General features: G+C 36.6%; 1 protein-coding gene across 2 annotated transcripts in view; it reads left to right on the forward strand.

Annotated features, from left to right (window-relative positions):
• The window catches only part of EMB3144 (AAA-type ATPase family protein), a 385432-nt gene extending 370562 nt beyond the window's left edge, over window positions 1-14870 (forward strand). For both annotated transcript variants that reach the window (XM_089391628.1, XM_089391629.1), the window contains 2 exons: window positions 13914-14057; window positions 14233-14870. In XM_089391628.1, the coding sequence (XP_089247754.1) occupies window positions 13914-14057; window positions 14233-14364 (276 nt within the window). In that variant the 3' untranslated portion in view covers window positions 14365-14870. The remainder of the gene's footprint in view (window positions 1-13913; window positions 14058-14232) is intronic.
• The last annotated feature ends 1457 nt before the right edge of the window (window positions 14871-16327 follow it).

Below are 16327 nucleotides of genomic sequence, written 5' to 3' on the forward strand. Positions count from 1 at the left end.
CTAGGAACATTCACCCACTCTCTTCAAGTACAATGCATGCATTAAATCACTTATTCAAGGTTCCCAGAAGAATTTCGCATTTACTTTAACCTATACAAGAATAATGATAACCATAACATGCAGTAAACCAGTAAAATAACAAGAATAACATCAAAATTCGACTTACATGAGAGAGAGAGAGTATATCCATTCATCAACTTCACATTAGAAAGAAGCTCCAGAGACAATAGCGAAACTCCAAACATCATAGTGCATCAAGAATACTCCAAAATGTTTACCCATCAACAAGTGCGAAAATCTCTCAAGAGATGCTAATCCATTCCAAGTGATGATGATCAAAATGAATCATCTCACTTCTATTTATACAATCACTAAGGAGTTCGATTTGCCTAATTTCACCTATTTGAGCCCCAAATAATAAAATAATGCGCAACAATAACATCCCTTGGTGACAAGCTGTTAATTTTAGTTAACAATGGTATGTTATATGCTTTAGCACAATTTACTTCAATGTTATTTATCAACCCAATGACAATTTCCAATTTCTAGTAGCAATCACATTAACTTAAATACATTGAAAGTAAATGCAGATAGAACATAAAAACATGTGTAGAAGACAAGCCAAGACAAGAGAACACAAGATTTGGTGATGCCAGGGAAAAACCCCAATGTTATTTATCAACCCAATGACAATTTCCAATTTCTAGTAGCAATCACATTAACTTAAATACATTGAAAGTAAATGCAGATAGAACATAAAAACATGTGTAGAAGACAAGCCAAGACAAGAGAACACAAGATTTGGTGATGCCAGGGAAAAACCCCAATGTGGGGAAAACCCTTTGATCAAATTTTCTTATTATTATTCAATAGTTCACTAGAGAGAGAGAGTACATAGATCAAATTCACTTGCCCAATACATAGTCAAAACAACCCTGTCAAAATCAACAGTCAACTACAGCCCTGACCAGAAAGTCAACGTTGATCAAATCAACACCAAAACGTCCTCCAAGCAACTCGGTCGACAAAAGTCTAATTCGGCCTTCAAAGAGAGTCAAATCCAACCCAAAATAGCTTGGTCAAACCCAGTCAAAGGAGAGATAAATATTGTTGTAATTTTCTACGGTCAAATTTGAAGTCAACGCTAAAGTTAACGTGCCCAAAACACCTTGGAATCTTGTACCCAGCAACTCGGCCTAGGAAAAACGAATTTATGCCCTGAAAACCTAAGTCAAACTTGGTCAAATGAGCCCTGATCAATGTTTGGTCTATTTCTCTGAAATTCAGCATGTCCTTGTCCTGAAATTTCCTGCGTCCTACCACACGTGCGAAGAAGAGAGAGAGATTCTTGAGCTGTACGAACCAATCAAGAGAGGAGAGAGAGAGATGTGTGATGTGATGATTCATGTCCAAATGAGGAGAGAGGTCACTCCTATTTATACAATTCGTTGACGGTGAGGAGACACATCCATTGGGCTTCTTGAGCCTACATTTCACTGAGGCCGACCTTGACAATTTGTGCATAAGAGAATAAATTCAAAATTCCACTTCTGCTTGTCAAAATGAGATAATCTATATATCAAAATTGGACCTCTCGAAAAGAGGAATGCAATGCAATAATAATCTCCATCATATGAGTTGTCCTAAGGTGGAATTTGGCCCTAGTTGCCAATTTTAACACAAGCCCACCAAGATAGCTCAATAACATAATGATAAGCCTCTCTAGACAGTTGAGTGATCAATAAAATGAGTTGTTGGGCCTTTGAGAAGGCCTAATGAAGACCTGAGTGTGCCATGATGTGAGAATAGGCCTCAAACATAATGGACAAGGGAGTGGCCCCTTGTTTTCCAAGCATATCCTTGTGGTGTCGCCAAGAGGGTGTGAAGGGTGCAAGGACCTCTTCATGGGACTCCAAGTGAACTGAAACTTCCTGTAAACCATTTGTTGTTAGAGAATCTAGGGCAAAGTAGTGTTGTGATGATTCTTTGAGACTTGATAACAATTTGTGAAGTCTTTTTACTTTTTCTTAGTCAGCTTATACTTCTTCTTATTATTAGTGCATATGTGTGTGCTTCATCAAACTGCTACCAAAACAAAATAACAAAAACACAAAATTTGGCTCTCTGCCCGAGACAAACCCTCTCCACTCTTGAGAGGGAAACCCTTTGTAAGATTTCTCTTATTGAAGCTTTTTATTTGAACAACTGCCAAACCCTAGACCCTTGACTAGGATGTCTTCCAAGCATGAGTCAAATCCTTCCTCTTTCTACATTGTCACTTCCGGCACATCTTCCGTCACTTCATCCGACACTTTGTCTTTCAAGTTGGTAAACCCTAGAATATTAGGGCTCTTCTACTTCGCTATAAGGAGGACCTTCTTGCTAATCTTGGAGACCTTGTAGACCTTTTTCTATATCCAAATGATGCCCCTCAATATGATGCCTTTAAACTGTGGTCAATCTACAACAACCCACCTCTGATATCCCCGCACGTTTGGACAGCAAAACCCTAAAACTGTCGTCCTTGTATTTGTTGTCTTATCCTTCTTTCCTTGCTGATGAGAGAGGCCTTGTAGACCTAATTTGCACCCAAAACCGTGAGATATAAGGACCTGCACCTTACTGTTGTTGTAGCCACAATCAACCCTCTGTTGACCTTGCACGTCACTGGTTTTACCATAGAAATAGTCCCTTCTTCCTTCACTTGTGAGGCTGATTTCAACACTGGAGTGGGAGACCTTTGTTGGCCGAATAACTAGCCCAAACCATAAAGAATATACCCTTGTTGATCTAGTCATAGAGTGTCCTTAGTTTCTTTGCACATGTGGCTGTAGAAACCTAGAAAGCGACCCCTTAACTTCGTTGTTCTTCCTTCTTCTAATGTTGTCCTTGTAGACCCTCTTTCTTGTCTTTTCTTCGTCCTTTTTGGCTTCCTCTTTTATGCGGATTTCAAAGTGATTGTTGTGTGTCCAAATGAGGAGTGGACAACCTCTATAAATAGAGGTTTGTCCCTCCTCTCTCAAGCCAACATGATTTTCCATTAGGCCGACTTGAAAGTTGCATTGTATTTCACATTTATTCATCGTTTTTGCTACTTGTAGATTTCGTTGATGCTAGGAGAGGATTTGACCATGCTTGGAGTTATTTCCTTGACCTTGTATGATGACTTACATGATGTAACATGCCCTCAAAGGGTTTTTTTATAATTACATTTTGACTTTGACTCTTTAGAAGCACTTCGAAATGTGCTTAACCTATTTTCAATGAGCAAGAAACTCATTGACAAGTAATACAAAAATAATTTCTCTTTTCTTGAATAAGTACAAATATCAAAATTACATTTATGAAGACCGAACCTAGTTACATTTTCTCCAACACTCTCTTAACTAGGGAGGTATTCATACACCATTACAAGGTGTTTGGCAATTTTCAATCTTAAAGAATTCACATAAGAGAAACCGGATTAGCAATCCATCTGTTATAGCATCATATTCATCAGCATTGTCACAGTGCAAGGCCTTGATTAACAGCTCCATCTCTTTACGAGACCATGAGCCACAATGTTGGCAAGACCAATGATTTACACCTTCATCATTGTCTCTCAAGGTACATACCCACCCGGGTGTTCTCGAGTATGACCTTCTAGAACTATTCTTATCTTGGGTTCCCAACCCTCAAAGAATATCGGTCCTCTTGCCTACTCGTCTTGGATGCCCTACACATCCTCAAAGAGTATCAGATGCCAGATGATTACCTAATCCTCCCATTCTTTCTTCCCAAGTGAAGACAAGAATGTTGTGTCCACATTTCGTTCATGGCCTTCATCTAGGCTTACGGCTGTTAGTCCTGCATGTCGCATGACATGGAAAACACAATAGTCACTCCTTTGTAATCAGGGGTGATTCAAAACTCCCTCTTGATCAGGGACTTGTTAGAGCTCCCTCTTAATTGGGGACTCTTTCCTTTATCTACAACTTCTTCTTCGTGGGTCCTTCAGTTGCATGATCTCCTTCCTTTCTTGATGTCATGAAGCCTTTAATCGAACTTCTTCTCGGTAGGGCACCATCCATCCATCACTTTCCTTCTTGGTTAGTCATGTCATTGCTTCGGGGAAAGTGACTATTAGGTTCTTCTACTCATCTTGGCTACTCCTTTGTCATCTTGTCCATGCTTCAGAATGCTCTCCTCATGGATGCTCCATCATACTTACTAGGTTATATGCTTTGAATTGGTAGCCCATGATGACTTCATCCTGATATTGCTTCAACATTATTTTTCCTTTTGTTGGATGGCTTTTTCATCACGACATCTTCATAGAGTAGAATCAGTTATCTGCACCTTTGATATCTCCAAGGCCTTCATAGGTGTCAAGGGTCCTTTCTTCCTTCATCAGAGTTATCCTACCTTCTTTCGGAAGATATCTTTCAAGGCATTTTGTCAGATAGTGATTCTCGGTGATCATGATGTTCTTCACATGCTTGATCTCTTTCTTCATTTTCTTCTTCTCAGATAGATCGGTCAACCACCTAACGCTTCTTGTGGAAGCATTCCTTCATCCCTTGCTTTCTGGAATTTTCAGCATTTCTTCTTGCTTCCTAGTCAGCAATCTTATGCTCCTTATGTGAGCATGTTCTTTTGTTGACCTTCATTGCATCGTGGTACATGCCTTCGAGCATTTTCTTGGTGAAAGAGATCCTTTCATGCTTGATCATGCTATAGAACTATACCCATGACTCAATAATATACAAATGATGACATGACTTAAACTTTGATGCATACATACCTCATCTTGGTCCTCCTTGATCATTCTTTGGTGTAACCCTTCTTGCTTCATCTCAGCCTACCTACATATCATCCCTTTTCTTGAATCCCATGAGTGGGATTCCTAATAAGACATCTGCCTTGGTTCACGAACCTTCTCTTGAAGATTCCATCATAGGATCTTAAAGATCCTTGCCTTGCAAATGTTTTCTACCTTTGATGATTTAGGTATTCCAAGTTTCTTATCATGATCAAGTTTTCTTCCATCATATATGAGATCCTATTCTAGGTATGCTCCTTCTACATGAATATCTTTGAGCTATATTTGCCATGCTCCCATATTCTAGAAGGTATTCTTACTTATGCATTTTTGTTCTTCTCATAAATGCTACATCTACATGAGTATCTCGAACTCCATGTGCATCATGCTGCTAGATTCTAGAGGGTAATTCTAGCCATGCAATTTAATTTATTCCTACATGCTCCTATTCTACTCAAAACTTTGAAAGAAGTCTAGAAGGAAAGAGTTTGACCTAGTCATAGTAGTCTAAGTTTTATTATTGTTTTCTCGCTCTATTTTAATGGCTGAATTGAGTTTTGCAGGAAAGTCTTGATTTTTAAATCCTCGGGCATTAGGGGAAGTCTTCAGTTGGACCAGCCAACTCTCGATCTGTGTTTTCTAAAGAGCCCAGCGAAATTTAATCCCGAGCTTATCATAAGATTTTTGTTGGTGATGCATGAAGGGTTTTGAGCTAAGCACCTCCATTAAAATTTAAAAATTTAATTTTTTATGTGCGAAATTAATAAATCTAGTTGTTGAAATCCTTAGATTATCAGATCTGGGAGCAGAGTTGGACTCAGACTCCTCAGATTTGATAGATCTTCCATTCCTGTGCATAGATCTGTAAAGTTTTTGGGTTTTCTGACTTGGGTTTCTTGGGTTTTATTTATTTTTTGTATATCTAGGTTCTAGGTGTTTTTGTTTTCAGGTACCGGTTGCAGATCTAAAGGTGAAGTTTGATTCGAAGCCAAATCTAAGCCCTGGAGGGTAAGATCTAGCCTGAAAATCATTTTTTTGCAGGAATATTATCCAACCTTTTTTGCAGTCCAAGGGTTTTAATTTTTTTTTAATCTAGAAATAATTTTACAGGGGTTTCACTGATAAATCAGAAGCATTAAAATACATTGGTGTGAAATTTGTTTTTCTGGGTTTATCTTGAGTTTTGGGCTACAGTTTTTTTGTTGCCTAGGGTTTTTCTAATAGAAAATTTTGAATTTGTCTGTACTGTCTACATCTTGGGGTTTTCCAGAAATTTCATATTTTTTATCCCTTTGCCCAAACCCTCCTCTCTGTTGCCTAAGTTGCCATCCTCCTCCTACGTTTTTCTCTTCCTCCCTGCTCTCCTCGAGCTCCCTTCCTCATTGATCTGCAGCTCCTCTCCCTGTTAGTGTCCCTGCGTATCCTTTCTCCTTCACGTGGCCCTCTCCACTGCTCTGCCTGCAAATGCCTTTCATCAACCCACGTCCCTTCCTCCCTCCACGTGTTTTGCTTGCAAACCTTCAAATCTTCTTGGCTGCGTCCTCCTATCCTCTTCTCCAAACATTTCCCGCCATTAACCCACAGTTGCAAACCCTGCGATTTCCCATGCTCCTTGACCTGCAAGCTCATAACTCCCACGCTACTTTATCAGCTCCCTGCCATTCGTTCCATTCCTCACCCCTTCGGCCTACGGTCTCCTCCCTTGGTCACACTCCTTCCTTGAGGTCCATCCTCGCTGCCACAAACCTGCACAGGCAAACTCAAAGCCTTCGACTCCCTTTTTTTCGTTTGCTTTGTATTCGTTTTAGGTTTTAGTTGATTACAGTTAGCATATTCAACTTCTTTTTTTTATTTTTATTTTATTTGTATATGCATGAGTTAGGTTAGTTCTTAAATTTAATTTTTATTTTAATGTTTCATTAGGGTTAGATTCGACTTCTCTTAGTTTTATTTTATTTTTACTTAGAAAGAATTAAAAAAGCCCTTTTTAAATTTTCGTAACATTTGATTTTTGTTTCATATTTTGATTTTTTTATTTTTATTTTTACAAAATAAAAAATCATAAAAAATTCTAAAATTAAAACATTAAAAAATCTAAAAAGAATTTTAAAATCCAAAACATTAAATTTTTTTTTTTTTTTTCTTAAATCTAAAACATTTAAAGAATCCAAAAAAAAAAAATTCTGATGATTAAGGAATTAAATTAAAAGATAATTTGCGCTTTCACATTAAAAAATTTAATGTGGCCTATGGCCCATTAAAATTTCAATTTATTAATCCTTTTGATTTACTTTGTCATATTAAAAATTTAATTTCTTCATTTACCACATTAAATTAATTTCCTAAGGAACAATTGAATTGATTACATAAATTTCCTTGGTGTCATTCTGTGGTAACATTTCTCTATTGTCAAGTGTGATTAATGTTTTAAAATTTATATTGGCTATAGGAGAAAGTTAATTAAATTCTAGATCTGAGTCATTAATGAAAATCATTTTAAATATGGAATCTCTTACATGATAAGTTTTGGGCATTTACATTTAATCGTTCATGATTGTCATTATTCGTTACATTTGTAAATTGATTTGGATAACTTGCTTTTACTTAATCTATGGTTAATCGAATACTAAGGCACTGGTCTATAATCATTTATATCCTATGGATGTGTCTTGTGTTTAATCTATTCATCTCAGTTAACAAAGATTTGTCCTAAATTCATCAGTTTTTCCATCTTCAAGTCTCCTAGAGCCTGTGTTCCACAAGTTTTCCTCATTCATTCACCTTAAGGACTACCCCCCTTGACTTGTCTAGGAGAGTGTCTAAACGGAGTGAGTAAGAATTAGAGTGACGACCCTTACTTTGAGTGTTGTCGCGGTGCCTAGACACTTTGTGCGACAACACCCACAAAACCTCCACACTCCTGATTATTTCAATTGGTAGCAAATCCTCCCCGATCAAACTGATCGGTAACCATCATGTAAAACATGGTATCAAACCTACGAGATATTTACCTGTACAAACACAACCCCAATCAGTAACAAACTTCCATATGTACATAAGTAAACACAAACCTTCGGTGTTTTTCAGACAACTAGATGTTGCTTCTCAATTTATCACAGTAGGAATTTCAAACGAATCTTGACAGAAAATTCCTCAATCATTCAGGTTCCTTTCCTACTTCAAAATCAACTTTCCTTCTCTTAGCAACACCTTAATAGTCATTCTTCAAATACTTCAAGGTATCCATAATGACTATAGTATGCCCTCCCTCTCAACTGAGGAATTGTTTCCATGAAGACAAGAGAGTCTTTCTCTCACTTATGGCCTTCACTAAGACTTACGGCTTTTAATCCTGGTCTAGTGCATGACACATGAAGTAGAGAACCATATCCATCACTCCCTCTTAACCATGGAGGATCTAATCATTCTTATACAAGGAATATACCCAAACTTCCTCTTAACCCAGGAAGATCAACTTCTTTTCTACGACATCAGAGAATCTTTCATGGCTTCCATCCATATCATCAAAGTTATTATGACCATCACCATCCAAATAACTTTTTTCATCATGCTTATCAGACGAACATCTTCATCATCTTGAAGATTATGTACCTAGACAACTTAGATAGCAAGTACAACCAAATCTATAGAAGCATGAAGTTAACCATATCATAATCATATAATAATGGAAGCATTAGACTTTATAAACATATTCAACAAGAGACTTTACTTCTATACTTCAACTTGTTGCCCAAGTTTTGTTACAAATCCTAAATCACATCAACAACTCAATCTAGTTATCAATCTCATTATATCAAGGGCTTCAATATTTCTTTCAAAGATATGACGAACTCCTCGAATCAGTTCAAACAAGTATAATTTCAACAAAGCATCTAACAACTGTCAGAATTCATATGTTCGACTTCCTACTAGAATTTTGTGCAAACCCTAGATTTCAAACATGAGCTATTAAGCTTCAACAATCAAAACCAATCACAGCTCAATTTCAGATTTCAACAATCTTTCATAAATCTCAAATTGTCACATTAGTCATCACATATTAGAGAATTGAGCTTCTACTAAAGTTTAGTTACAAAACCCTAAAATTCACAAATATTATCATCCTAAAGAATCAAACTTTAACTAGGAATTAGTTCCAAACCCTAAGACTCATGACCATCAATAATTAGGTCAACTCATATATTTAGGATTCCATCATCATGCACAAGCATATCATAACATGTGTTAGTCAAACCCAATGACACAAATATCAATATATTAAAGTTAGACATATAACAAACTTGATCAGACTAGGGTTTGATCGGACAAACACACATATACCAAGGATTTCATTTCTAGGACATTATAAGGGTTTTTCTTATACACCTTACCAAACCCTAATGATCTAGGGATTCAATACTAAACATAGAAAGCCCTAATTTATCAATACTTCAAAGGTTTGGGATTTCAAACATCACCATTCAACCCTAACAAGTTAGGGTTTTCATTACCATACCAAACATGACATCATCAAAGCATCAAACATTTTCTTTAGACTTCATCAATAACCCTAAGTAGGCTAGGGTTTCACACATTATCATCGGCATACCCTTAAGTTAGGTTTTTACAGAGAACCCTTTTAGGTTCCACAAGAATAATCAAAGATGTGAGGAGGGTATATTTATCTAATGATGAATCACCCAATCAAGAATCTTTATGATTCAAGAGTGCTAGACACAACAATGTTAGTAATGTAGAATAGATTACCAAAAAGAATGAATATACCTTTATCATGAAGAGAACAAAGCTTATGGTCTAAGGCATACCTTTGTTTCTTAACAAACCTTGTAATCCCAATGCTTTGTCTTGTGAGGCCTTCTTTCATAATCCTTGAGTATTCAGTAAGCCTTTCCTAAACAAGGAAAATATGAATAGAAATGTGATTAGTATTTAATATAAACAAACTTAGATAAGTAAGGGAAACCAAATATAAAAGATAATACAAGGAGTAAGATACTTATCTTTGGAAAGTGGTGAGGGCTCCCTCTTAATCCAAACTTGAGGGATACGTAAGGGATAGAGTCCCTAACAAATAGGTCTTTGACTTCAGATCCTTCCATCTTGTTCTTCTCTGGTGAAACTTCTTCGGCAAACTTTGTTTGATTCCTATTCCTCTTTTTATTCCCTAGATTCTCAGGACAATCCCTTTTATAGTGACTCATCTTGTGACAACTGTAGCATTAGCCCTTTGGATTTCTTGAAGGTTCCTTTCTTATTGGAACAACCATTTGAGATTTTTTCTTCTTCACTCTCCTTGTTGATTACTAAAGATATTATGGCTCCTTCTTGATTGCATGCGTTCCATCTACTATTAAGCTCATGGCCAAAATCTTTGTTTCTCAAAACTTTGTTTTCTTTGCTTCATTTGATCGGCTTCTTTACTTTTCTTTTAACTAGATCCAAAACTTTATTCTTTTCGAAAATTAGATCTATCCTCTTTCTCCATGACTTGTAATTTGATTCTCCTTTTAATTTGTTCTCTTCCTTTATGGAGTTAGAGATTGTTCTTGAAGGTAGTAAACTTCTTTCCTTGGAAGGTCTCCTTATATGATCCCTTGCTTAACTTCTTGAGATTCCCTAGTCTTCTTTCAATAAATCTTCACCCTGCCTTTTTCTTTCTTCTTCACCTTGGCTCTGATACCATGTTAGAAAATCGGAAAGGCAGAAAAATTTTCTTATACTTGATAATCACTTGTGATATTCTTATGTTCTTATTAACCTTTTTTTGTTCTTTTATCTTAGTTCATCAAGCAATTACCAAAAAAATAGCACGAAGATCAAGGACACCAGATGTAAGCAGATAGCCAAGGAAAAACCCCAATCTTGGGGAAAACTCAGTCAACAACTCTTCCTTCAATAGTTTTTTTGAGATAATCCAAGACTCTTGACTTAGACACACACTTCCTCCACACCAAGTCAACCCTTTCTTTTTTCAGCGGATGATCACTTTCCAGTACTATATTCAACCTAAATGCAACAGTGGCACTTTGATGCAGTAGTATCTTCAGCCTAGCAACTTTGATCTTAATGAAACAACTTCGACCTTGAAACACTTAGCTCTTCGACCTTGAAGCAACAAAACTTCTTGATGTCATAATAGAACTTCGACCTTGATGTTGTAGCCCATAAAATCACACGTTTGAGAGAGAGAGACAACCTTAAACCTTTGATCCTACAATTCTCCTTCTTCCACTACAACTTCGCACTTTTTCATGGCTTCTTCTAGGAGATCGAACTTGTGTGAGTGATTGTTGATGCAAGAGCATATGAATGAGGAGGCGACAACTAGGAGATATGTCTGTTTTTGTTTTATTTTGTTTCATTTTAAATTAGCACTGACTCAGCCATTGTTAGTTTTTGAATTAGATAAAATAGGATTAGATAGGAATTAGTTTGAAGAAATTGTTTCATAACTGAAGAACAGTTCCTCGAACTGTAAAAGAAACTGCTAATGATGTATTAAAAAGAAGACAAGAAAAAAGAGTAGGGGGTTAGCCGAATTGAGTATGATTGTAAGCCTACGGGTAGAATGTAAGAGGGGCCACTGGTGTTAGGAGAGTAGACCATAGAGAGAGATAGAGCCTCAAAATATATCCTTTGTTTATTTTTTATGTGCAAAGACAAATTTAAATCCATATAACTGCATCTTTCGAATGATTGAATGATGAATTCAAAGTGAGTCATAGCTTTTGTACTATGTATATATATGCAGGTGAATTCGGCAGACTCAAAGAAGAGAACAAATACATAGAGAAAAATTGCTTGCGGCCTAGCAGAAAGCATTATAAGACTGAAAAACAGAGGAGTGAAAGATTAAGGAGGTGACGCTCAAGGACCGTTGGATCCGACAGATCAACGACAAAGATTAAATTGGCAGATTTGAAATCAGTGAATGGAATAACCGCGACCTCGGGCAATCGACGATTGTGATCAAGCGATTAAGCGAGGGCCTTTGGCTCTGTGGTAAGGATCAACGATGGAGATTTAATCGGCGGACGCCGATGCGATCATCAGGGTGATCGCATCGCAACATTTAAAAGGTGGCTATCGGCAGAGGAGTATGGATGCAGGCGATAAGGCAGACCCAATGATATTTATAAGTCCCGATGCATAAAATTTGAGATCCGGCTTATGTGATTGGAGCGGATTTTCCTTTGTATTCTCGTGTTTCCCATATTTTCCAATAGAACGAAGGTTTCGGGATTTTAGTGCAAAAAGCGCCACTAAAGAGTCCCGATAGTGTGATCGCATATCGGGGAAGTGGGAGTGGGTAATGCGACCCGCAGAGGAGCCGATACCCGATTGCAATAAAGGGAAGCCCTCGGAAACTATGCCAATACCATGGAATGAGCTAGGAAAACGTGTGTTACGCATGTTTTATGCGTATTTCCTTTATAAAGGTTTTATAACCATTTTACCGTCGATTTGAAGGATTCATGTGATAAATCCAATATACCCAAGGTTAAATAGGAGTAGTTATATGTACGCGGGATTGAGGACTTAAAGGGTTATAAAAGGGTTGTAGAGTTCCGATAGGAAGAATCGGTGAAGGGAAAAGACTGGGTTACTGAATTAAATCATTCCGCAGAGATTGTTTAAAGGGGTCATAACCAATAAGGTTTGGAGATTGGTGCACGCAGGTAATTGACAGCATCAATTGTCCTCCAAATGAATCGAACTGCGTCAATATATAGGCTTCTGGTGAGATCAAATTACCCCTCTTGAGACCGACTTGGTGTGGAGGTGACAAAATTCATTTTTGACTAAAAAATAATTCTTTCTACATGATTGAAAAGCCCAAGAAGGCTCTTGTTAAATGTACAATGACTCTAGTGACAACATAAATCCTAGAAATCCTCAATGGGGACTTTGACTTAAAACATGATGACCCAAGCATGAAACTCATGCTTTAATAAGTCATAATAATAATAAAATTTTCGTTTCATTATTTTTCATAAGTACATTACATAATGAGTCAAATACATTTATGAAGACCAAACCTAGTTACATTCTTCAACAAGGTATTGACCCTATATATCAAAGTTGACTAGGCTGAACTTAACCGTACCCTGGGATTATAATAAATAATGGTCTAAGCCATAATTATGATTAATGTCTATCCAAATATATAAATGACACAATGTGAGATACATTAATGACACAATATAAGATGGCCATATATGAAGACTACATTAATAGATGAACGCCATTGTAGAATCCCACTTTCATTGAACCAACTCTCGTGTTATGACTAGTTATCTAAAATATGAAAACCACTTTTTTTGCAATTGAAAACTTACGCATTTAATCCGGTATGCTTTTTTAGCCCTGGCTCGTCTCTTTTCAGCAAACACAACACATTTCATCTTGCGGTCTCCAAGAGGTCATGGTATTTGCCCTTAAGTCTCCGTTTGAGGCTCCAAGGTTCAGAATTTCTTTGATACCATCATAAAATCAGAGAGAATCATGCAGAGTAGGTGGTTTTTATTTTTTCACAAGTAATAAATTCATAGTTTAAACATAACATGACTCCACCATGTGTGTCTCAACCATCCAAGTAATTCCCTTTTAACTTTATTTGAGCCCAAGTTATATTTCGTTTTATCGAGACTTAGCTTATTTTATTTTGTGAAGGTAACAGTAGTCGTTAAATTTCTAGCCAATGAAAGTTCAATGAATAACAGAAATGCCGAAAGTTGAAATTGAGCAGAAAATTGGCAGCATCCTCTTTTAAGTTGCACAACAGGGTGAGAACTGTAAACCAAATAAATCACGAGTTTACATACATGGTAGTTAATTTGGTAGATGTTGGATGTCAACCTTCGGAATTTAAATTGTTAACAAATGAAAAATGAGAAGTCAGTGTGCACTCTAGTTACATGGTTCTCGTGAAGTAAACTTTATGTATGTTATTTAGTGGATGTTAGATGCCATCCTTCAGATTTTGATTTTTTTGACAAATGAGAAACTGAAAGTCATCCTCATGGATGTAACCTGTATCTCTGCATTGATGGTGCTTTGATATGGGCAACTAAACTTCAATTTTTTGCAGCCACGAGTCAGACCTGTTGATGAATATGGAGCTCTTGTTTACGAGGGGCGATGGGGTATCTATGGCGTGTCATTGCCTGGTAGAGTGACCTTTAGTCCAGGGAACGTGGGGTATGCTACATATGGTGCTCCACGTCCACAACAGGTAATGCTTCCTGTTCTTAAACATGGAAGTTAAAGTGCATTATCCGAAAACAAGAAACAAAGTGTATTATCAAGAAACAATGTAAAAAGTTTCTAATTGCCGCTATATTGCGTTTCTAATTTTGCGGCTACATCTTCTGACTAAAATCAATATTTGTTCATCTTTTGTTTTGCAGACAAAGATCATTAGCGATGACACATGGAGAATTATTGATGCCATTCAAGAGAGAAACGTGAGAGAAATGGGAAGAAAGTTTGAACAGAAGGAACCATCACCGGAAGTTGTGATGAGTGAACATTTTCTATAAGTTACTCTTAACATTTTGGAATTTCTGCAGAGTCCAACGGAGGAACCATCACCTGAAGTGAACTTTTTCTATAAGTTAGTCTAACATTCTGGAATTTCTGCAGAGTCTAACAGAGGAACCATCGCCTGAGTGAACTTTTACTATAAGTTAGTCTAACATTCTGGAATTTGTTGCTGCAAATATATAATGTCAAAAGTCTGCTCCATATAACGCATCTTTAGCTTCCTAGTCATTGAATTTAGAAGTAAGGCATTAGTGGTACCAGCTAAAGGAACATACATCCACTGTACTATTTATCAAATTCAATTTTGTAGTGTCTTGGTAAAGGCTCGTATCACTTCCGTTGACGTTTGTCTTTTTACTGAATCCAACAAGATGCTTCACATCTTGATTGTTGATGGACAAAAGCCTTGGGGAAACACTTCAATGTCAAAAATGGTGACAATTTTAATCTGTACATGGTTTTTTTCATCATTAGTTGTATACAAATTATGAAGTTTTGATTAGATATTGGGTCTGAATTTGTAAATGGTGGCTATGGTTCAAGTGTAGGATAGAGCATTGTTAATCTTCCATGACAGATTGTAGATAATTACGTTGTATATCACGATTTGTGCAAAATTGTCATTTGCTACTTTAATGCAAGCAGCTATTACTTGAATGGTAAAGTTTGTATCTGGTAATACCCAAAATTAATGTTTAACTTTGATATTCTGAGAAGAACGTCTGTTGTGGCTATCAAAATTCATGTATCCAAAGTAGATATCAGCAGTATATATGCTGCGAACATGTGGGGGATCAATAGAATTCTATCTCTAGAGCTGTTTCAGATAAAGATGTCGTGGAAAGAATTGGTTGCTGAATTTTTTACTCGAGTTAAAATACATTGTTTATAAGATTTTCTAGTGGATCAGTCTTCCAACACCTTGCAATACAACTTTCGTATAAATAAGAATAGTACTAATCGCAATGTTCTCGGTTGTAGTGCTATAGTGCTATGTACTCGGTTCTATGGGAATTGGTCGCACATACGAACCACTGAATACATTGAGTTAGGGGATAGAATATGGCCATCAACAACTCTTCAATTTAATAAATTGTTGTTTTCTATCTCTAGAGCTGTTTCAGATAAAGATGTGGAATGAATTGGTTGCTGAACTTTGGACTCGAGTTAAAATACATTGTTTATAAGATTTTCTAGTGGATCAGTCTTCCAACACCTTGCAATACAACTTTCGTATAAATGGAAGAATAGCACTAATTGCAATGTACTCGGTTGTAGTGCTATAGTGCTATGTACTCGGGTCTATGGGAATTGGTCGCACATACGAACCACTGAATACATTTAGGGGATAGAATATGGCCATAAATTGTTGTTTTGCCAAACTCTTCATTTTAGTAAATTGTTGTTTTGCCATATTGTTAAAATTTATGTTGGGTAAATGTTATATTTTTGCATATAGTAGAGTGCTAGCGAGGGTCATATGCAGAGTTGCACAAAGGGAAATAGCTCCGTTCAAGGCCCCAAAGAAAGGGGGTCGTTAAGTGAAAATCATCAATATGTTTTTATCGAGCATTTCATCTCAGTATGGTTTTTTCCTTTTGACTGTTTGATGGAAAACGTTTTGAAGTCCATCGTAATGTAATACCTATTAAGTTGTATTCTAATACGGAGTTAATGGATTGGGGATTCATATTGTTTGTAACATTGCAAAAAAATATATTACAGAAATAAGAGGTGCAAACTCCGCACATTCCTTCTGGTTTTCCTGATTAAATGTGGATGTGTGTCACTGCAGCTCTTCTATTTTTATTAAGAATATGTATGCAACAATTAATAATAAATGGTCAAAACCTACAATTCATATGGTTGTCTCAGTGATAATCACTACTTGTTAAATCTATCATCTTTTTCTTATTATAATTATGTGGGTTGTGATGGACTTAAGTGGTAACTAGAAAA

The sequence above is a fragment of the Pinus tabuliformis genome, chromosome 1_1, assembly GCF_031772625.1.
Source record: "Pinus tabuliformis cultivar Carrire ecotype Pingquan chromosome 1_1, CPIR1, whole genome shotgun sequence".
Classification (NCBI taxonomy): Eukaryota; Viridiplantae; Streptophyta; class Pinopsida; order Pinales; family Pinaceae; genus Pinus; species Pinus tabuliformis.